This window comes from Mytilus trossulus, chromosome 6 (genome assembly GCF_036588685.1).
Source record: "Mytilus trossulus isolate FHL-02 chromosome 6, PNRI_Mtr1.1.1.hap1, whole genome shotgun sequence".
NCBI classification, from domain to species: domain Eukaryota; kingdom Metazoa; phylum Mollusca; class Bivalvia; order Mytilida; family Mytilidae; genus Mytilus; species Mytilus trossulus.
This window is the reverse complement of record NC_086378.1, coordinates 70,309,435-70,331,885: the sequence shown is the minus strand read 5'-3', so window position 1 is coordinate 70,331,885 and position 22,451 is coordinate 70,309,435. Positions and strand designations below refer to the sequence as shown.

At 32.3% G+C, this 22,451-nt stretch overlaps 1 protein-coding gene across 1 annotated transcript; it reads right to left on the bottom strand.

The window, feature by feature from the left end:
• Nucleotides 1-10,904: 10,904 nt before the first annotated feature.
• On the bottom strand, nt 10,905-18,956 carry LOC134721767 (cathepsin Z-like). The gene is made up of 7 exons (XM_063584973.1): nt 18,780-18,956; nt 17,114-17,232; nt 16,274-16,498; nt 14,140-14,290; nt 13,747-13,822; nt 12,202-12,294; nt 10,905-11,737 (listed from the first exon to the last, which is right to left on the bottom strand). Exons 1-7 carry the CDS (start codon nt 18,908-18,910, stop codon nt 11,615-11,617), a joined length of 918 nt encoding a protein of 305 aa, XP_063441043.1. The 5' UTR covers nt 18,911-18,956; the 3' UTR covers nt 10,905-11,614.
• Nucleotides 18,957-22,451: the final 3,495 nt, after the last annotated feature.

Here is a 22,451-nt window from a genome sequence, read left to right as displayed (position 1 = left end):
AACAATTGGATATTTGTCCATGCTTACTCTTCATATTTTACGAAATGGATACTTATAATGTGTTGCATTTGGTAATTTTAAAAAGATGACGTTTTGATGACGTCGCATGGTGACGTTTTCGTACATTTTGCTTTTTCAGTAAACAGTCCATCTGTTGATAAAAACTATTATTTGCAGATGATATAGTTTTATTATCAAATTCTGAAAAGGGACTACAAACAGCTTTAAATGTTCTTAGTGATTTTTGTAAATGCTGGAAACTAGAAGTCAACATAAACAAATCAAAAGTCATTATATTTAACTCAAATGGAAAAACCCATAATAATTTTTTTAAATATAATAATGAATTCCTGGAAACTGTCAATACCTCAGATCACATATTCACCTTGAAATCTATTATAGAACAAAAGAAAAATAAGAAACAGAAGGTGTTTGCTGCCTTTGTTGATCTCAGAAAGGCCTTTGACACAGTTTGGAGAAATGGATTATTTTATATCCTTTTAGAACTTAAATTACCCTGTAAACTTTTTAATATAATTCATTCTATGTATGACGATACTACATGTAGAATTAAATTCCAAAATGGTCTCAGTGAAGAATTTATCTCCAACCGTGGCGTTAAACAGGGAGATGTTCTCAGTCCTTTATTATTTAATCTTTACATAAATAATTTGGTAAAAAGTCTCCAAGATGCTAATACAGATCCCATTGTAATTGGAGATACAACAATAAATTCCCTTTTATTTGCAGATGATATAGTTTTATTATCAAATTCTGAAAAGGGACTACAAACAGCTTTAAATGTTCTTAGTGATTTTTGTAAATGCTGGAAACTAGAAGTCAACATAAACAAATCAAAAGTCATTATATTTAACTCAAATGGAAAAACCCATAATAATTTTTTTAAATATAATAATGAATTCCTGGAAACTGTCAAATCATACTGCTACCTTGGCATGACACTGCAGCACACAGGAAATCTAAATCTGTGCAGCTCATTGCTTGTTGAAAAGGGTAGAAAAGCACTTTTTAAAATAAAAAAAACAATTGGACTTAATAACCAATGCAAGCTATTAGAAAAATTATTTGACTCCCTAGTTGTGCCTATTGCTCTATACGGTAGTGAAGTATGGGGAATAGGCAAACAGCACAGGGATTCAGATCCCTTTGAACACTTGCAGTATAAATTCATTAAAGAAATTCTAGGAATACATTGTAAAGCATCAAATGCTGCATGTTTAGCCGAGCTAAATAGATTGCCTTTATATACCAAAATAGAATTTTCAGCAATAAAATATTGGCTTCATATACTTGAATCAAATAATTCACTTGCCCAAAAAAATTATAAAGCAACTGAAAAAAATAACTCTTGGATAATAAATATGAAAAATCTCATTTCAAGACTTGGATTTCATTTTATTAATCTAAATCCTATTGATATTAAGATGTATTTAAAACCCATTCAAGAAAGAATTAATGATATAGCCTTCCAAAAGCAAGAAACTGACATCAATCAAAATAAAAAATTGAATTTTTTTAATATACTTTATAAACCAAATAAAAGACCATCGTATGTTGATCAATGCAAATCCAAAAGTGATAGATCAACATTATGTAAATTGAGGTTAAGTGCTCATACTTTATCTATTGAAAGAGGGCGATATCTAAAAATACCAAAGCAGAGTAGGGTATGTCTTTGCTGCAACAATGGAGACATTGAAGATGAACTTCACTTTCTTTTAAAATGTTCCTCCTATAAATATGTGAGAGATAACCTTATTAAAAAATTAAATAATGTTCTATTGAACAACAAATTTCCTTCCTTATCATATAACTTGCTTATATCAATTCTAAATAGTAATTCCCAAACAATATTAAAAATTGTTGTCAACTATTTGAATGAATGCTTGTTGGTGAGAAACTCATTATTAAAAGGTACTTGATTTCTGTAATAATGTATATGCTTCTCATTTATTTTTTTATATATTTCTCTCATAATAATATCCACTGTCACTCCTTCATTGTATATATGTTATTGTAGTTAGTCTTTAATTTGTTGCCATAACCATTTATTGTCAATGTGTTAGTGCTAATAAAGTTATCTTATCTTATCTAAATATGTTTACCTATGTTGAAAGACGTGCATAGTATCAAATCATAAAAATACAAATTGTTTAGTCTCTAGGAAATCTTGTAAAATTTTTGTTGCTATTTTTTTCTAAATAGGTGCAATTTGGGTACTCGGTGCAATTTGGGTACCCTTACGTTACAATTCTGGGCAAAGAGAGATAACCGAAATGTTAAAACTTGTAAACAATGAAATCGTTGATACTTTTAGAACAGATCATACCAGATTACCATACCTTGCAAACGTTATGCTATTTTGTTGATAAGTATACATCATTTTGTGACTTGAATATGAACATATATTTCATTGATAGGATGTTTAGAATGTTACGATCAATGCACTATATATATATCAACATTGGAAGATTTAGATATTAGATCAGGTCAGTACAATGTTCTTTTTATTGCATTTCATAAACTTCGACCTTATTTTTAGTTTCGTCTTGTTTGTGTTATGAATCATATTAAGCGCATCTTTGAATATAACAATTTTTGTTTTTGTTCCAAATATTATTGTCAACACACCCCAAATTTGAAATATTTCAGCATTTCCGGATATATAGCATGTCACTCTGCTAGCTTCATACCATCAGTTTGTAAAAAAAATAATCTGATATCTTTAGTCCTTTGGTACCGCTATTTTTTTTCTATATCTACCATTTCCTACAAATGGTAATAAAAAGTTAAATGATAAATGTACCGAACTCTGAGGAAAACTCTAAACGGAAAGTCCCTAAGCAAATGAAAAAATCAAAAGCTCAAACACATCAAACGAAAGGATACCAACTGTCATATTCCTGACTTGGTACAAACATTTTCGTAGAAAAATGATGGATAAAACCTGGTTTTATAGCTAGCTAAACCTCTCAATTGTATGACAGTTGCATAAAACTTCATTATATTCTGATATGACGTCCTTATTATGCTTTATAAACAAAGCTGCCATGTTATAAATAACACACAATTATAACACACAAATTTACTGTTTGCGTACGCTTCGACCTATACAAATACTATATTTGTCCTATTAAAATCGAAAACAAATCCTTCATGTCATGTTCTTTGTCCATATAAACATGGGTACGCATTATATTTGACCATATTTTTTCACTCGAATTATGAATTTCGAATAGCGGTATATTATTGTTGCCTTTATTTAGGTTATTTTTCTATGTTGTGTCTTGTGTACCTTGAATACAGCGTTTCCACTACCCAGTTGGTTCCATCATCGGGTGGATCCCATCATTTCGACTGTTTCGGCGCTGTAGCGCTTCCACTGCTCTTATCTCATCCTCCATACCCAACCAGAAGCTTCATCTGCCTGTCTCCAAAATTTTCCAACCAAGTTTCTTCTTACTAATCCAGTTACTTCTAGGGACATCAAGGCTCTCTGAGAAACAAAGCCTTTACAGCCTTCCTCCACTGGAAAATACCATGTCCTCCTATTCTTCTCTTGGATGTCTGTAACCAATTCCTGGTACTTGGCAAGCTTTCTCTCATTGGCTTCTTCAAGTCTTGTTTCGCATGACACTGTTAGCTCTACAAGAATGACATATCTGCTGAGTCTGGACCACAGCACAATGATTGGAGGAGGGTTGTTGTTAAAATCTCTCTTGGGAAGGTAGTCTTTTCCCCAACGTCGGCTTGCATCTCCCAGTCATTTTCTGTTGCTAGAATACCATTGGCCTTGCTGTGTGTGTTTCTTGATGACTCTTCGCCTCCTTTGATGAATTTATGAACTTTGGACCCTTCTCAATCTTAGTCTTCTTCCTCCTCTGTGTGTCCAAGACTGCTGCTATTTCTCGAAGGACTTGTTCGTGGCGCCATGTGTATCTACCATCCTTCAGAGCTGTCCTGCTAAACGATATAAAATGTTCTAGGTTTACTGGCTTACTGCACATCTCACAACTAGGGTCTTCAATCAATTTCCACATGGTGTGTGGGTGTTGTTAGTACGTCGTATACTGTTAGTAAGAAGTAAACTCATCATAGATACCAAGATTAAAATTTTATATTTATGGCAGACGCGCGTTTCGTCTACAAAAGACTCATCAGTGACGCTCGAATCAAAAAATGTTAAAAGGTCAAATAAAGTACGAAGTTGAAGAGCATTGGGGACCAAAAGTTCCTTAAAGTTTTGCCAAACAGCTAGGGTAATCTATTCCTGAGGTAGAAAAGCCTTAGTTTTTCAAAGATTATCTTTTGGCACTCCATTCTCCACATCTCATGCCAACTGATCTTTCTTGGTCTTGCCATTTCCATTTCATATAATAGTATTTCCCTTGTTATTTCACACTGACGGCTCTTACTTGTCGATCATCTTTTTCTCCAACTTCTTGCTGAACTGGTTCCCTTCTATGTCTTGCATCTTCTGACTGCCATAATGGTTGCTGAATGTTGCCAAAACCAAGTCGCTCTGATGTTACCATTCCCACTATGTTTTTAACAATCTACTCTCTGCATCTTCAACAGCGCTCTTGGTCATCCATTTCATTCCTGTCCTGACATTAACCTTTGCCTCTTCCACTTTGTCATCCTTACTCTTTCTTAGCATCATAACTTGTCTAGTTTTTGGTGTCTTTAAAATCCTCTGTAATAGAAGATAGTGGTAATTGAAGTTTTTAACTGGTGCTGTACAAGCCAATGCTGCTAAAACTCTTTGGAACCCCAATCCATTTGCGTAAGTGTCCGTTGAACATCCTCTCTAAACGTTCAACCTTGGTTAGAGGTTCTTCGTACATCAACAAAGGCGATGCTATCCTTAGTAATATTCCATCCTGATAGCACCACGCCATGTATTTCCCAGCAGTAAACCAGACTTGTCAATAATGTCCATTCACTTTCCTGCCTTAGAAACCACCTTATTCACATTTTCTCTGTCGTTCAATGAGTCTATAAACCACTTGCCCTTGTCCTTGACTTTGAAGGCTTGAACTTCATACGTTTCCAGTCTAGATCATCTTGATCTTGCAGAACTGACTTTGCTGTTACCAGTATTGTCATGTCACCCTGAATCATGTGAATGTTCTTGTTGGTGGCGGACTGATCCCAAATGACATTTGAGGTCCTCTGCTGATTTTACTAGCATATTACTAGTAATTGCTGCTGAGAATAAAACTACTTGTATGGTGTATTATATAACGATTCCTACTGCTAGCCTTTGCCACGCTGTTGTGTTGCAACTGTAAACTTCGTTATTAAGTTGTAAAACAGTGTTGAAGCATTTCTCTAATCTTACCAGGTATGTGGTATTTCTTCAAGGTTGAGTCTACTAGCCTGTGTTGTGTACTTCTGTAAGAGTTTGCCAGGTCTAACCACAGGACAGTCAGATCGCCTTTTGTTCTCTTTGGCTTCCTCGATAATATTTGTTAAAACGTTTGCATGTTCGAGGCACCCTGGTACTCCGTGTGCCCAACCTTTATGAACTGAGGTGTCGATATAGGTGTCATGCTGTTTGCTCATCTAAACATGAGTAGGCATTATATTTGACCATATTTTCTTTAATTTTTTTATGTTGTGTCTTGTTAACTAATATTTGTCTGTTTGTCTGTTATTTTTTTAGCCATGGCGTTGTCAGTTTATTTTCGATTTATGACTATCCCTCTAGCATATCTCGTCCCTCCTTTAAACCTTTTCGAATAAACCTTTTTAGAAAAAGGACGAGATGCTCTTTAACATAGTACCCCTGATTTTCGTTCCTATTTTATGCTATTGTTGTGGTTAGTTTTCCAAATAAACTGCGGTTTAGGAATTTGCTTTTATGAATTGTAATCATCTTATGTATTCTTTAGAACATTAAGGATGCGTATCAGTCGTTACTGAATGCTCTCTTAATGAGATTTGAAATTCTGCATTTTTGTTCATTTTATTCAGGTAATTCCAGCTACTAGAATAATAAAATCTAATTTAGCGGTCATCAAAACGATGTAACAAATTTCCATATAACGTTACTGTATTAGATATAAAATTGATCTTGATTTCTCCTCCTTCAAACTTATATCTTTTCTACTTTATGTGTAATGGTTTCATATAGTAGTTCATTTGGACCATGATTTAAAATTTGATCATATACACATCCTTGGTTTCTGATGATCAAAGGCTCATCAAATTTAATGGTCACCGTTTTTAAATTGACCAGTATCTTGATAATTTAAATATAAACAGTAATGCCGGTACGAAGTCAGGGATATAGCAGTTGTGTTCCATTCGTTAGATATTGTTTGGGCTTTTTGATTTTGCCATTTTATTATTGGAACTTTCCGTTTTAAATTTAGTTATTTTTTTGTTATTCTATCTTAAATTTTTTTCATCTAACAACTTCATTGACCAACATCAAATTCATCTGGCGTATTGAATTATATTTCTGGTACCTGTTAACACCACTAGGTCATTGCCACTGCTAGTGGACGTTTCGTCCCAGATGGAATCACCAGCCCAGTAGTCAGCATTTTGGTGTTGACACGAATATCAATTTTAAGGTCATTTTATTATTTTCCTATTACAAAACTTTGAATTTTTCAAAAATCTGAAGATTTTCTTATCCCAGGAATAGATTACTGTAGCCGTATTTGGCACAACTTTATGGAAAAATTTGGCATTTATACATTGAAGTCACAAATGTATATCATATATCATTTCCATACTATTAGAACAAATCAATTGCCAAAAATATGTACAAAACAAGACAATCATTTTATGACCAAGCTTTTCTAAAAAAAGAGTGTACGAATTTAAAAAAAAAGTTGATTATGTCATATCAAAGATCACTTCCATGAATTTAAGGATTCAAAAATAAACTATATAAAATTAACCAGATGCTCCGCAGGTTGTAGCTTTATACGACCGCAGAGGTTGAACCCTGAACGGTTGGGGCAAGTATGGATACAACATTCAAGCTGGATTCAGCTCTAAATTTGGATTGTGATTTAATAGTTGACACAGCATAGGTTTCTGACACAGAATGAATGTGTTCTAATGAACTTAAAAATTTTTGTTTTCTCTTAGAGCAATTCACTATGCTGTTGAATATTAATCCTCTCAAAAAAATGTTTGAAGAAATTTTCTTTTTATTTATGAAATTTCAAATGAGAAAAATTGAACCCAATTTTTTAATCACATCCCCCTTTCCCTTATTTCAAAACTAATCTCAATTAAAATATTCTAATAGAGTTTGTAACAATAACTACTCATTTAAATACATCATAAAATATTAAGATGTAAAAAAACTGCTTGTTATCACTGAATGGTAAAGATTATTTAAATTTATCAGTTGGTAGTAAAAAGTGAATATACATTGTATATTGTATATAACAAAGATTTAAGTTGATTCTGGACAAAGAAAGATAACTCCAATTAAAAAAATTCTTGCAATAAGATATTTCTTGCTTACTATTCTGGACAAAGAAAGATAACTCTAATTAAAAAAAATTGTGAAATTAGATATTTCTTGCCATTGCACAATACTGTGCAATTGAAAAGACTTGCTATTGCACAATACTTAATATAATAATTTTAGATCCTGATTTGGACCAACTTGAAAACTGGGCCCATAATCAAAAATCTAAGTACATGTTTAGATTCAGCATATCAAAGAGGCCCAAGAATTTAATTTTTGTTAAAATCAAACTTAGTTTAATTTTGGACCCTTTGGACCTTAATGTAGGCCAATTTGAAAACGGGACCAAAAATGAAGAATCTACATACACAGTTAGATTTGGCATATCAAAGAACCCCATTTATTCAATTTTTGATGAAATCAAATAAAGTTTAATTTTGGACCCCGATTTGGACCAACTTGAAAACTGAGCCAATAATCAAGAATTTAAGTACATTTTTAGATTCAACATATCAAAGAACCCAACCGATTCATTTTTTGTCAAAATCAAACAAAGTTTAATTTTGGACCCTTTGGACCCCTTTTTCCTAAACTGTTGGCACCAAAACTCCCAAAATCAATACCAACCTTCCTTTTATGGTCATAAACCTTGTGTTTAAATTTCATAGAGTTCTATTTACTTATACTAACGTTATGGTGCGAAAACCAAGAAAAATGCTTATTTGGGTCCCTTTTTGGCCCCTAATTCCTAAACTATTGGGACCTTAACTCCCAAAATCAATACTAATCTTCCTTTTGTGGTCATAAACATTGTGTTTAAATTTCATTGATTTCTATTTACTTAACCTAAAGTTATTGTGCAAAAACCAAGAATAATGCTTATTTGGGCCCTTTTTTGGCCCCTAATTCCTAAACTGTTGAAACCAAAACTCCCAAAATCAATCCCAACCTTTCTTTTGTAGTCATAAACCTTGTGTCAAAATTTCATAGATTTCTATTAACTTAAACTAAAGTAATAGTGCGAAAACCAAGAAAATGCTTATTTGGGCCCTTTTTGGCCCCTAATTCCTAAAATGTTGGGACCAAAACTCCCAAAATCAATACCAACCTTCCTTTTCTGGTCATAATAGTTATCAAAAGTACCAAGATTATAATTTTATACGCCAGACGCGCGTTTCGTCTACATAAGACTCATCAGTGGCGCTCAGATCAAAAAAGTTAAAAAGCCAAACTAATACAAAGTTGAAGAGCATTGAGGACCCAAAATTCCATAAAAGTTGTGCCAAATACGGCTAAGGTAATCTACTCCTGGGGTAAGAAAATCCTTAGTTTTTCGAATTATTCAAAGTTTTGTAAACAGAAAATTTATAAAAATGACCATATAATTGATATTCATGTCAACACCGTAGTGCTGACTACTGGGCTAGTGATACCCTCGGGGACGAAACGTCCACCAGCAGTGGCATCGATCCAGTGGTGTAAATAGTTATCAAAAGTACCAGGATTATAATTTTATACGCCAGACGCGCGTTTCGTCTACATAAGACTCATCAGTGGCGCTCAGATCAAAAAAGTTAAAAAGCCAAACTAATACAAAGTTGAAGAGCATTGAGGACCCAAAATTCCAAAAAAATTGTGCCAAATACGGCTAAGGTAATCTACTCCTGGGGTAATAAAATCCTTAGTTTTTCGAATTATTCAAAGTTTTGTAAACAGAAAATTTATAAAAATGACCATATAATTGATATTCAGATCAACACCGTAGTGCTGACTACTGGGCTAGTGATACCATCGGGGACGAAACGTCCACCAGCAGTGGCATCGACCCAGTGGTGTAAATAGTTATCAAAAGTACCAGGATTATAATTTTATACGCCAGACGCGCGTTTCGTCTACATAAGACTCATCAGTGGCGCTCAGATCAAAAAAGTTAAAAAGCCAAACTAATACAAAGTTGAAGAGCATTGAGGACCCAAAATTCCCAAAAAGTTGTGCCAAATACGGCTAAGGTAATCTACTCCTGGGGTAAGAAAATCCTTAGTTTTTCGAATTATTACACCTTGTGTTAAAATTTCATAGATTTCTATTCACTTTTACTAAAGTTAGAGTGCGAAAACTAAAAGTTTTCGGACGACGACGACGACGACGCCGCCGCCGACGACGACGCCAACGTGATAGCAATATACGACAAAGTCGTATAAAAATAAATAGCTGCACCATAAGTGCATAATATATTCACTTTATGCTACCAGTATATCTTCTTTTTGAATCTGTTTTTAGCTTAGGAAGTTTGTTTTTTTAAACTTGAAAATTATCACATTCAATTAGCTTTTTTCATAATAGTAAGTAAAATACAAGCCTAACAGGGGTAACTGCATAAATTTGCAGTTGAATCGTCCATCAGTACTTATATTTAAATGATGTACACCTATTTCACACTGAAATGCCCATTCATATTTTGTTTTCCAGTATAAGAACCAAGTCCTTTTAGTAGTCCAGCAGCTTTGGAATCGAATATTGGAAATATTAAATTAAAAACCCAATGAATATAGTTAGGGGACATTAGCTGTCAAATTAATTTACACCAATTTGACTCTATTTTTTACATTTGATTTATTATCTACTAAAATGTATAGGCAACTTACAAAAGTTCTAAAATAAACAACTAACAATACATGGATAATATGTATTCGTATTTTGAGTGTGTGTTAGTCTAGACTGGCACCATTGAATTTACCATCAATGTGACCCCTCAGTACTCCTGATGGTTATACAATCCGATAAAAGTATATATAAAGGTACAAATTGATAACAAACATATGCAATTGGATTATTCTTTGTCTGTTTGATTTCATATTGTAGGTTAAATAGATATGTTAATCATTCTTTTTACTTTAGTTTTTGTGGATCTAATCAGTCAATGTAATGATTTGCTGACATTCTTTTCACCTTCTTCATACTGTTCTGCCTCAATGGAGGCAAGTATCCAATTTTCTAAACTGCATGAAGCAACAGAATAATACATCCAAAAAAAAAAGGCTAACAAGGATGAACAAAATTTTGAACACTACATCAATCTTCAACAATAAAGTATAGTTTCTAGGCGAGTTTTTCCTGGTAGAAGAATCAGCGAAGAATCATATAGAATTTGGTACTTTGAGTACCAATACCATAAAATGTTTAGGTATACAATATGAAACAAGTCAATTTGATATTTCAATAAAACATATAACTGTTAAGCTTACCTTGTAGTGGAGTAGTATATTGTTCCTGTTTTTTTTAGCCTTATTGAATCCGAATGACAAGTCATCCATGAACAGATATTTTGAAATTGATCTTTTTAAAAAATCAACAAAACAATTTAAAAGTGTCACAAAGTATGGTCATCTTTTTTTGATCTTTTGGTAAATGCAGGTGATTTTCAAAACAAAGTAATCCATGCAACTATTGTAAATTTTACTATATATAAAATTGAGAATTACAAAATGTTTTTATGTGAATGGCAAAAAAATCACTGATTTAGACAGAAATTATCACAACACATATAACAAATAAATAGCATTTTTACATTGAAGTCACAAAAGTATATCATATATCAATTCCATACTATTAGAACAAGTCAAATGCCAAAAATATGTACAAAACTAGACGATCATTTCATGACCAAGCTTTGCTAAAAAAGAGTGTACAAAATTGAAAAAAAAGTTGATTATGCCACATCAAAGATCACTTCCATTAATTTTAGGGATATAAAAATGAACAATATAAAATTAAAAATAAATAGCTGCACCATAAGTGCATAATATATCTGCTCCTGTATGTTTCTTAAACTTTAAGTTCCAACTATATTGTAATAATCTGTTTCAACAAACAAAGAAATCAGAGAATTGAAATGAAACATACTCAAATTTAAAGAGCTTTAAAGGACTGTAATTTGCTATTCAGCAGTATCACAACCTCTTTTTACAATGAATAGAAGAACAAGCAAATCTTTTCAATTCTGTTTGGTCTAAACAATAGATCCACACTTAATGTTTTGTTTGGAAGATAAAGCAAACAAAACTGTTTATTATGCCAAATACTGGTGCCTGACTAAAAGTTTGGTTTAAATAATTTCTAGGAATGTTTATTGTATACTATAAGGACGGCACATTAATATCCTGGTGGAATGATTGGGTCTCCGTAGCCACACTGACTCTCTATAGCCAAGTTGTAATCGTCTCCCTTCCCATCCATATATTTACTGGTAACAATTCTCAGAAATCCATGTTCTCCCTGTAAAAAATCAACAGATATGACAGATAAGATGAAGCACTTTTTTTCTTATATGGGCAATATTTCAGATTTTGATAAAACTTTAAAATATAGTTCAAGAAGATATAAATATGTACAAAGTTTGTTTAAAATCTGAATTCAGTCTAATTACTTTTAATTCACCATTATTCAAGCATAAGAGAATGCTTGACACATTTAAAATACTTTATACTTTTACTTCATCTTAAGAGAATGCATTACACATTAAAAAAACTTACCTAAGGTGTTCCCCAGGAATTTCTGATGACCCAGAATTCTGTACACATTAAAAATACTTTCCCAAGGTGTTACCCAGGAATTTCTGACCACCCAGAATTTTGTAAGCATTAAAAATACTTACCCAAGGTGTTCCCAAGGAATATCTAATGACCTAGAATTCTGTACTTTTTTTAGAGTCAGCTCCCCATCTTACTACAGATACTTACCCAAGGTGTTCCCCAGGAATTTCTGACAACCCAGAATTCTGTACTTGTTTTTGAATCGACTCCCCATCCAACTACTGATACAATATGGTTTACCTACAATTAGTATTTAAACAAGTTAAGGTTCAAAGTACATAACCAAATAAACAAAATCTTCATTCCTTCCTTTTTGTTAAATCTTTTTTTAAACTTATATAATATATATATATACAACTCGTCTAAACATCAACCCAACAATGTTAAATCTGTAAATTTGCTTTTGCAAATTTTGTGTTCTTCCCTCGCCGGGATTCGAACCCATACTACTGAGATATTGTGACACCAAATAGCCTGCACTGCAGCAGTCCAGCTAGACCACACAACCATATATTCAAATTTCAAACGGCTCTGTAAAATCATTTAAGATGAAGATTTTTCAATGGAAAACAAGAAAATTGGTCTCTTAAATGATCTGTTCATAAGGAAATGGTTAATTAATCATCTGTTGACTGGCTTCATTGCAACGTAAATTAAATAATTGTTTTAAGGTTTCTTTCATTCTCTTTTTAAGCAACAAAAAAATGTAAGTAACTCAGTCTTATTTCTGAATTTTTAAAAGTGACAAAGTCATATTTTACAATTGTAAAAAGTGATCCTGTCATAATTATCAATTGTAAAAAGTGATCCCGTCATATTTATGAATTGTAAAAAGTGATCCAGTCATATTTTTCAATTTTTACAAGTAACGCAGTCATATTAATCAACATGATTGTATACAAGTAACACAGTCATATTTATCAATTTATCAAAGTAAACAACTGCTTAAATAGTTTTAAAAAGTTTTCATCACCGTAAAAAAATATGACAGAAAATCAAAGTAATCAGATGAAAAAAAATAATGAATTTTATAAGTTCTAATCAGGTATCAATTTTTGTTTACAAAAGCAAGCATATGTAACTTTAGGCTATTCATATAGAAATGAACAGACATATACAATTGAATCAATTGGATTAAAAAAGTAAAGAAAATTGCTAAGATAATAGTTCTGTAATAACAGTATATAATAAGCGTATATCATTATTTTCAATAAATGAATGAATAAATTTTTATTCCAAAAAACAAAACAAGGAAGTTTATTTTAATATATCAGGAAGGTGAAATCAATGGCAATCACATGATTGAACTAAATTTCCTGATTCTTCAATATTATTTCCAGGCTATTATTATATAATATATTTGATCATTTATTAATATTGAAATAAACACTTCCTTAAACTTGTCACACACAAAAACAACAGTAAATACAAAGATTAAATGCTTGCATTTAATTAATATAATCTAGAAATGAAGCTGCCTCATCAGAAACTGTTTTTATTTGTTTTTCTTTTGTCTGGTTTTACAATGCAAATACCTGTGTACCAATCACAACTGGTTCAAAACGGGAACTTTAGTCGTACTCATTCCTCTGTACTGGACTTTAATATTTAAAAAAAAAATTGTTAACACTGCAAATCAAGTCCCACCAAAACAATGAAATCAGGTTCTAGTGAAAAATCATGACCACTTACTGATGGTTCTGCATTTTTCTCCATATAAACTCCACCAGCATATTGTTCCAGTTTTTCTGTAGCCATTATACCACAACTATAAAAATAAATTCATTGAGTAAATTTATACTTGAATAAAGATCAATAAAGGCATAAATAGTGGGTCAACTTTTTTTTACAAGTACACTTAGCTATATTACTTAGGGTCCTTACATACAATTTGGGTGATCTAAATCAAAAACCAAAACTCTAGAATTGCTGATGCATAATATATAAAAACGAAATTAAACTTTTATGAAGGAGGTGTTTAAAAAGTAAACAATTTATCACAAGGCATTATGTGCACCTATGATCTGCTTTAATACAGTACCCTACCTCAGGAGATTTCAAATTTATGATTTTGTTTTTGTTTACCTTATTGGTCCATTTTTGTAAATCTCAGCCATCATTTGATCTCTCCCTTTAACTCTTCCATAATCACCAACTTTCCACAATGTATATGTATTTAACTGTTTACATTGTCCAAAAGTTGTACAGGTTCCACACTGGTTAAAGGTATCACATGCTGAAATATAGAAAATGTTGGAACTTGGAACCATTCTTTAAAAATTTATATGAAAGTTAAAACAATTTGTGGTGAAAAAAAAAGTTATGGGATTTAATATAGAGGGGCCTAATGGGGGGTCCTCATCACGGATCACGGAAAACAAAAAATATCAATCACGATTCACAAAAAATTAACATTACCAAATCACGACTTAATTTCCTCAAAATCACAGATCACGATAAAAATTGGCATCTTTCACGGATCACGAAATGAAAACATCCTCGATCACGAAGAACGAAATTAACCCATCAGTCCCCTCAATATAGACAAATTTTCTTTTTTAATGTTACACTGTTTAAAAAATATTGGAAGTAACTTTCATTATCCATAACAGTATAAATGCATATGATATAAAATATAATTTTCTTGCTGACCTTGTCATACAGTGAAACTATTTAGTACATGTACCTACATGCATGTTGAACCAAAGACAAATTGGATAACTCTGTGTGTACAGAAAACTAGACATGTACTTCAGACATAATCGTCTCTTTAATCAGTTGATACTATTTCCTTGTTAAAATGTTTTAAAATTTTAAATACCCTGTACATTATTCTACAGTTATGCTACTGAAGCACAAAACAATTACAATAAAAAAATCAATCAATATATATGTCTGAGGAAATACAAAGTGTGCTATCCAGGAAGTAAAATTTGTAAAACGTGTAAGGTAATTGCAAATAAATGGAAGATATCTTTTTAAAAGTACATATATACTGCAGCTGTGCTATTTGAGCAGTCAAATTGCATTGACTGTATATTCATATGTCATATACAGTCCATGTCCGTATATCACCTTGTTTATGACGTTGACAATGGGTTTCCGTAGAGTTTTATTTATGACGTCAATAAAACATACAGGTTCGCGGAAATTTAACATCGTCCGCTTCAAATTAAGAAATGATGTTTTTACCCAAAATACTTCATTTAGAACATTTTTAAGAGTTGCAGCATATAAAGAATAACCATACATTGTCTCGAAATATCAATTTGTTATTTGTACTCGGCTTGAAACAGGTAGAAATTTTTGGTTGCTTATTGTCTAATGTCTTCAGGGATGATTCCACTATATAGTTTAGGGCCGCTAAGCGGCCCTCAATTTCTCCAGCGGCCCCAAAAAAAATGTGTGAAAATAAATTCCCAAATCAGAAAAAAATTATTTTAAAATTGATTTTTCTGGAAATGTTTCCTGCCCTGATTAAGGCAATTACAATTTTTCCCTTTTGTCTTCAAAGTGTTTTAAGATCCGAATAAGAATGATGTAAACGAAAGATTGTTAAGATAAGATATGTTATCATATTGTTATGTGTTTTTCTGAGACGTTTCTCAATACATTAGTTTTCGTAAAAGCAGACCTTTAAATGAAATATGCTTTAACTATATCAAATACTCCCATAGCATTTTCTTCAATTAAATTGAAGAAAATGCTATGGGAGTATTTGATTTCGTAAAAGCATATAGATAATAAATGCTTTTTGTCAAAATGGGTCACATATTAAAAGCAGACCTCGACAGGGAGAAAAACTTATAAATTATCAAAATTCAATAGGCGCTGATTGCGTAAAAGCAGATTGCACAACTGAACCGGTTCTTTAATATGTTATTAAAAATATAAAGGTTCTGCCTGGCTCTCAAATCATAAATCCGACTGTCAGTGCATTTTTGAAAATACACGACAGATCATTTATGATAAAAAAGGATATCCACACACTATGGAACAGGTGAAACTTGATACAATTTCCGTTTTTACAGGAAAATTATATTATTTCATCATAGATTTTATGCGGAAAAAAATTCCCAATTTGATGAGAATTCCCAATTTTGATGGTCAAGGGACCCATTTGAAAACAACTGGAATCATCCCTGTGTCTAGTGGCTTATATTTCATGCTTGATCAGGACATTTTCTGTATATAAATCATAGAGATAAAGTATGAGTACCTTGATCTTTAGCTTGGTAATTGTTGCAGGTTTCATCTGGAATTCCATGTTTGTTGGCATACTGCCAGACACCAATATCATCACCCCCATGACAGGATCCAGCGCCACCACAGTCAATCACATTTTGTACTGACAAGTAAGCTGAAGGCCACGCCCCTTTACGTTTAATATTTATCCTGTCTGCAAGGGCACTTGTAGATCCCATGGCCCAACATGATCCACAGTCTATAAATAGTCAAAGATGTCAGTTTCATATAGGTTATCTAGGATTGCTTCCCTGATAGCCAGGTACAAAATATAGCTTACTTGTGAATTAGTTAAACAAAGATGGCACAGTACCAATACAATGAAGTTAATTTACGTGTATGGTAATCTTATATCCTGATATGTTTCTGTAATGGTTACTGTAGCTTATCAATTTGATAGTAATTAAAGATATTTCATGTTTATTTACATTCAAAATTAATACTTGACTTCCATATCTATGCAAGGGATCAAAAGCCCACTGTACAATGTTTAAATTTTTATTTCAGTGGATCCTTGACAAAAAGTTCTGTAGTTCAACCTTAATATAATTGTAAGTTATAAATGTAGCTGAAAGAAATTATTTTAAGTACATTTTCTTAATTCATAAATGTACTGTGTGTTATAATTTGTAACAGGAATAATAACATCCACTAACTGTATTACAAATGTACTTACATTATGGTATGTACTGAGTTTTATAGTAAGTTGTAACATAAAGAATAACATACAATAACCATATGACTTACATTGTGGTATGTACTGAGTTTTATAGTTGTAACATACAGTATAACATACAATAACCATATGACTTACATTGAGGTATGTGCTGGTTCCTGGTTGTACTGAGAAAGTTTGTCCCATTAATATTCCTCCAGTCCCAGCTGGATGGAAGGGTCTTCAGATCTAAGGTTTCATGAGGCCTTGGGTAAGTTCTTTCATGGAAAAGAATAGTTTACTCTTCTTACAATCATATATGTTACACATAGTGTATGTAAATATACATACTATTTGCTTTGAACCACTCACCAATAATACATGTAGATTGGAAAGTAAAATTGAAAATGGAAATGGGGAATGTGTCAAAGAGACAAGAACCTGACCAAAGATCAGAAAACAGCCCAAGGCCACCAATGGGTCTTCAAAACAGGGAGTGAATGCTACAACAGGCTATCAAGGGTTTTGTATGTACATGTACAAACAATGTACCTATAACAGTTGGATGAATTTTCTAAAAGTTGACTAAAGAAATACAATTTATTATATACATGTACGTGTATATATAACCAAACATTAGCTCCTTCATAAACATGATTGATAAAAAAAAACCATTTGAACTTATGCATTTATGAGATGATTTACATTGAAGAATTAGTAATTTTCCAAATAGGTTACAAATAGAACTAGGTAGACATTGAGGTATTCCCTGACAAAATGTACTAAACCTTAACTAGTTGAAATGAGGTTACATTTAGTTTTCTTTTTGATTTCAACAATTAAGATTAAGGAGACAGAAATGATATGTTGACTTTAGTAGTATTGCAAAAATAAATATTAGTTTCAAATAACTCAGACAGTCACAACAAATCATTGTTTACTATCCAACCAATTTGTTTTCTATTCTAAATTGTTTCACATTTTGTCATGATGGGATCCTCTAAAGCTAATTATATATGCAGTATGTGTTTTGCTGATTGTTGCAGGTATTACAATACATACAGTATGTGATCTTTTAACAGCTAACTGTGTCCTATGTCTCACTAGTTATTATACCACACCTCCTTTCAAACTGTTTTTTTTATTGAAAAAGGTTGCTGTATATACTGATACTTACAGACTTGAATCTTACACATTTTGTCTTCTTAAAACATGAGATATGTTAATTTTTAAAATATTTACTTTTTGATAACTTTGAAAAAGTTGTGTCATTGCACTTGTTTTTATTGAATTAATGTTATTCAAATGTATTGATATGACTAATATTCATACAAAGTTGATATCATTGTCATGCCATATGTTCATGTCCTTGAGGCTTTTTTTTTAAATTTTAATAATGTTCTATTAGTAGATTAGGATTTTCAAATTTATTTGTGTTTCTATAAAAACCAGAGTTTCGCTGGACCAAGTAAACAGGTCAAAACATAAATATGCCATTTTCATAAATCAAATAAAATCAAAACATTGAAAAAACAAATATTTGTGTAGGTAGTTCTTATCTTTTGTGGAAGACTTGAGCATGAAAGTAACAACAATAAAAACCCTTATACAGCTGTTATATTCTGTACTTATTCAAAATACAAAAATAAAGAGAGGATTTTTTTTTTGCATTCTGTTACTTTAGAATCTGAGTTAATGTCAAGTCAGTAAATAAACTATGACTATAATGATAATTTAATTTTTAAACTGATAAATGTTATAAAATAAATTATGTAAGTCTCTGTTAAAAATGAGTTTGTATTTGTTTATCTGTTTATCGACTTACTTCACGGTATTAATTCCTTCACCAAACTTTCTGTTTAAACATGGATGTTTACTATATTTCCCAGCATCTCCATGCTTGATAAGTTCACATAAAACGACGAGAAAAAATGTAAACAGAAAGTAACGTGCCATCTTCTGTTTCAACTAGGAAAATAAAAAGTCACATGACCTTGTCACGAGACACAGCAATAACGACATGTGACTGTTGAGGCACCTAAGGGATGAAAACTAATTAAATGGCTGATGACTTATTCTGTATTTCGCCTTCAAAAAGATTTTGGTGATTATTATATTCAATTTCACAATATATAATATTTCTCTGGGGATGGAATTTCAATGTTCGAACAAATGCGGGTCATAATGGGGTACTTTCATAACGAATAACGGTAAAAATGCTTGCCAAACATTTGACGTTAAAACTTTACGTCAATTTTTGGGTGACCATGGTAACGATAAGTATTTGAGATCCAAGATAAGAATATTTTATCACGGTAATACTTTTAACCAATTGACGCTAACAGTAGCCGAAAATGACCGTTTGACGCCTGGCGGTAAAAGGCATTCACGCCATCACAAGTCATTTTTTTCGAAAATACGCAAAAAAGCAACCAGTTGAAGTATGTGGCATAGACAGCTCTGTGTGGTTTCAGCATCTTGGATCCGAATTAATAAAGGTAAGAATTTTAATCAGTTTAGTTGAATTTTGAGGTTTGTTCTTCCAGCAGACTATTGGAATCCCAATGGGTACCAATTGCGTTCCTCTACTTCCAGATTTGTTTTTGTATTCATATGAAGCAGAATTTATCCAAGGGCTTGTACAGAAAGGAGAAAAGAAATTAGCCCAGTCTTTTAATTTCACCTTTCAGTATATTGATGATGTACTGTCTTTTAATAATAATAAATCCAGTGATCACTTACATTTAATATATCTAAGTGAACTTGAAACTAAAGATACTACCGACACAGATAAATCTGCTTCATATTTTGGACCTTTTTTTTTCTCGAAAAGACTAATGCTGATAGGTTAAATACAATTGCGATGATTTTAATTTTCCTATAGTCAACTTTCCATTTCGGTGTAGCAACATTCCAGTAGCACCAGCATATGGAGTATATATGTCTCATTGATACGTTTAATACTTTATTTTTTATTATTTATAACTGTTGATGTAAATGTCATTTGGTTTTGTGAGTCTTTGTTTACCCCTTGGTTTTGATTGTTATTGTCTTTCAGACTATAACTTGTGTGTTAGTGTATGGATCTCTCTGTCGTTGTACCACAATGTTCCATATTATATAAGGAAGGCTGGGCTTGAGTTTCGAGGTTAATTGCCCCAAAAATGTAGGAATTAGTGGTAAAAAAAGGGCCAAACCAAGCATTTTTCTAGTTCCGAGACAATAACCTGTGTTTAAGTGTATGGATCTTTCTTAAATTGTACTACATTTTGTACAAGATCCCATACTTCAAAGGAAAAGCTGGGATTGAGTTTAGAGGTAATTGCTTCGAGGTTTGTTTTTTAAAGTTAAAAGGGGTGGGGGTGTTCTTATAAGGGATTCATATTTTTTTCTCTAAATTTTTCAAATTTTGCATTCAATTGCACAGTTCTGCGCAAAAGATTTGTAATATTTTTGACCACATTTATTTTGTGTCAGAAATCTATATTATGTCAAAAATTTGTTCACAATCCAAATTCAGACAGTATCAAGCTTGAATATGATGTCAAAATTTGCCCCAACTGTTCAATGTTCGACCTCTGTAGTCGTATCAGGCTGCGCTTAGCCGAGCATTTTATTTTTATCATCAGTTGTGTTTGGCTTTAAACTATCTGTCAGTAACTTCGGGGTTATATCTCGTTTATATATCAGCTTTGATAACCGTTTGGTATTACTATAATTTTTTTACTTCTTTGTAATATGAACAACAAAATTATTTATTTTGTTAAATATACCTTACAACAAAATATTTTCATTTACCTTTGTATATAACTGTATATGGCGGATTTTTTTTTTATCTAGGTGGTTTTTTTTTTGTTTTTTTTTATACCCCGCTTTAAAAAAGGGGGGTATACTGAGTTACTTCTGTCTGTCCTTCCGTCAGTCCGTCAGTCAGTCCGTCCGTCCCATGAACATTTTTCGTCGCATTTTTCTCAGGAACTACAATACAAGGATTTCTGAAATTTGGTTTCAGGGTTTATCTAAGTCGGCTATACCGTGTGATGCGTTTTCAGATTGATAACTTGACAAATTCCTGTTTACCGAACACTTGTATGATTTTACACATAATAGCCAAGTTGAAAATTTCCGTCACATTTTTCTCAGGAACTACAATACAAGGATTTCTGAAATTTGGTTTCAGGATTTATATAAGTCAGCTATACCGTGTGATGCGTTTTCAGATTCATCACTCGACAACTTCCTGTTTACCGAACACTTACATATTTTTACACTATCTATATTATCCACTTGCGGCGGGGGTATCATCAGTGAGCAGTAGCTCGCAGTTTCACTTGTTTAAATTATTTAACATCTCACAGCGGTGTACTACTGTTGCCTTTGTTTATTCACCCATTGTTTTATTTATTTTGTATGTACATGGTATCATTTATCACATTTATTCGTTCAGTGTATAATCACTATTGTTAATATGTCTTTTACATGAGTTCAACCATTTCCATTGATATTTTATTGTGCGTCTTTCTATGTTGTGCTGTTACACTATTGTTTCAGATAAAGGTGCAGGAAGGTACCTAAAACGTTACAACGCGCTGCATTTGTTTGCACCTGTCCTAAGTCATGAATCTGATGTTCAGTAGTGGTCGTTTCTTGATGTGGTTCATTAGTGTTTCTCGTTTCTCGTTTTTTTTTCACATAGACTATGCCGTTGGTTTTCCGTTTTGAATGGTTTCACACTAGTAATTTTTTGGGCCCTTTATAGCTTGTTGTTCGGTGGGAGCCGAAGCTCCGTATTAAAGACCGTACTTTGACTTATAACGATTTACTTTTACAAATCGTGACTTGTATAGAGATTTGTCTCATTGGCACTTATATCACATCTTCTCATATCTATACCATAAGTAGAAAATTAACAGACAACGCCATGATTACAACACCAACAGACAACCAAAACTAATAGTAGCAAAACACAACAAAGAAAACTAAAACCTGAGCAACACGTACCCTACCAACGTGATCTCCGGCAGGTGCTCAAGAATGGAAAGCAGATCCTGCTCCACATGTTCACCCGTCGTCTTGTTCATGTCCGACACACCCGGTAAGTATACTTAGTAATTCTGTACTTCATATTCGGTAAAAAGGACGGAATTGTAGTTACAATGATCAGGAACATATCCGTGCGTTTGTCATCATGATAATAATGATCTTAGACGTTGAGTTATTTTTATCAGTATTAAATTTCACAGTCAGATCACCATACATAAAGATAAATACAACATCAGCATGCACATACATAAAAGAAATACTGGTTACGTGTCAAAGACAATGCAACCCAAACAAACAAGAAATCAAAAAATATCTGGATGATAACACATGTCAAAAATGCTGATATATAGATAACATTGCGTGTCTCCGAGTCTTGAAAGATGTACATATAAATCTAACAATGAGTAAAAATCATCATTTAATTCAAAACAAAAACTCAAAATGCTAAACGAAA

Excerpts from the sequence above, each read along its gene's own strand:
- LOC134721767 (XM_063584973.1), bottom strand. The coding sequence starts at position 18,910 with ATGGCACGTTACTTTCTGTTTACATTTTTTCTCGTCGTTTTATGTGAA. Across the intron at positions 13,823-14,139 it reads TACAAAAATGGACCAATAAG|TTGTGGTATAATGGCTACAG; the intron begins GTAAACAAAAAC and ends TTATTTTTATAG. Across the intron at positions 12,295-13,746 it reads AGAAAAATGCAGAACCATCA|GTAAACCATATTGTATCAGT; the intron begins GTAAGTGGTCAT and ends TACTAATTGTAG.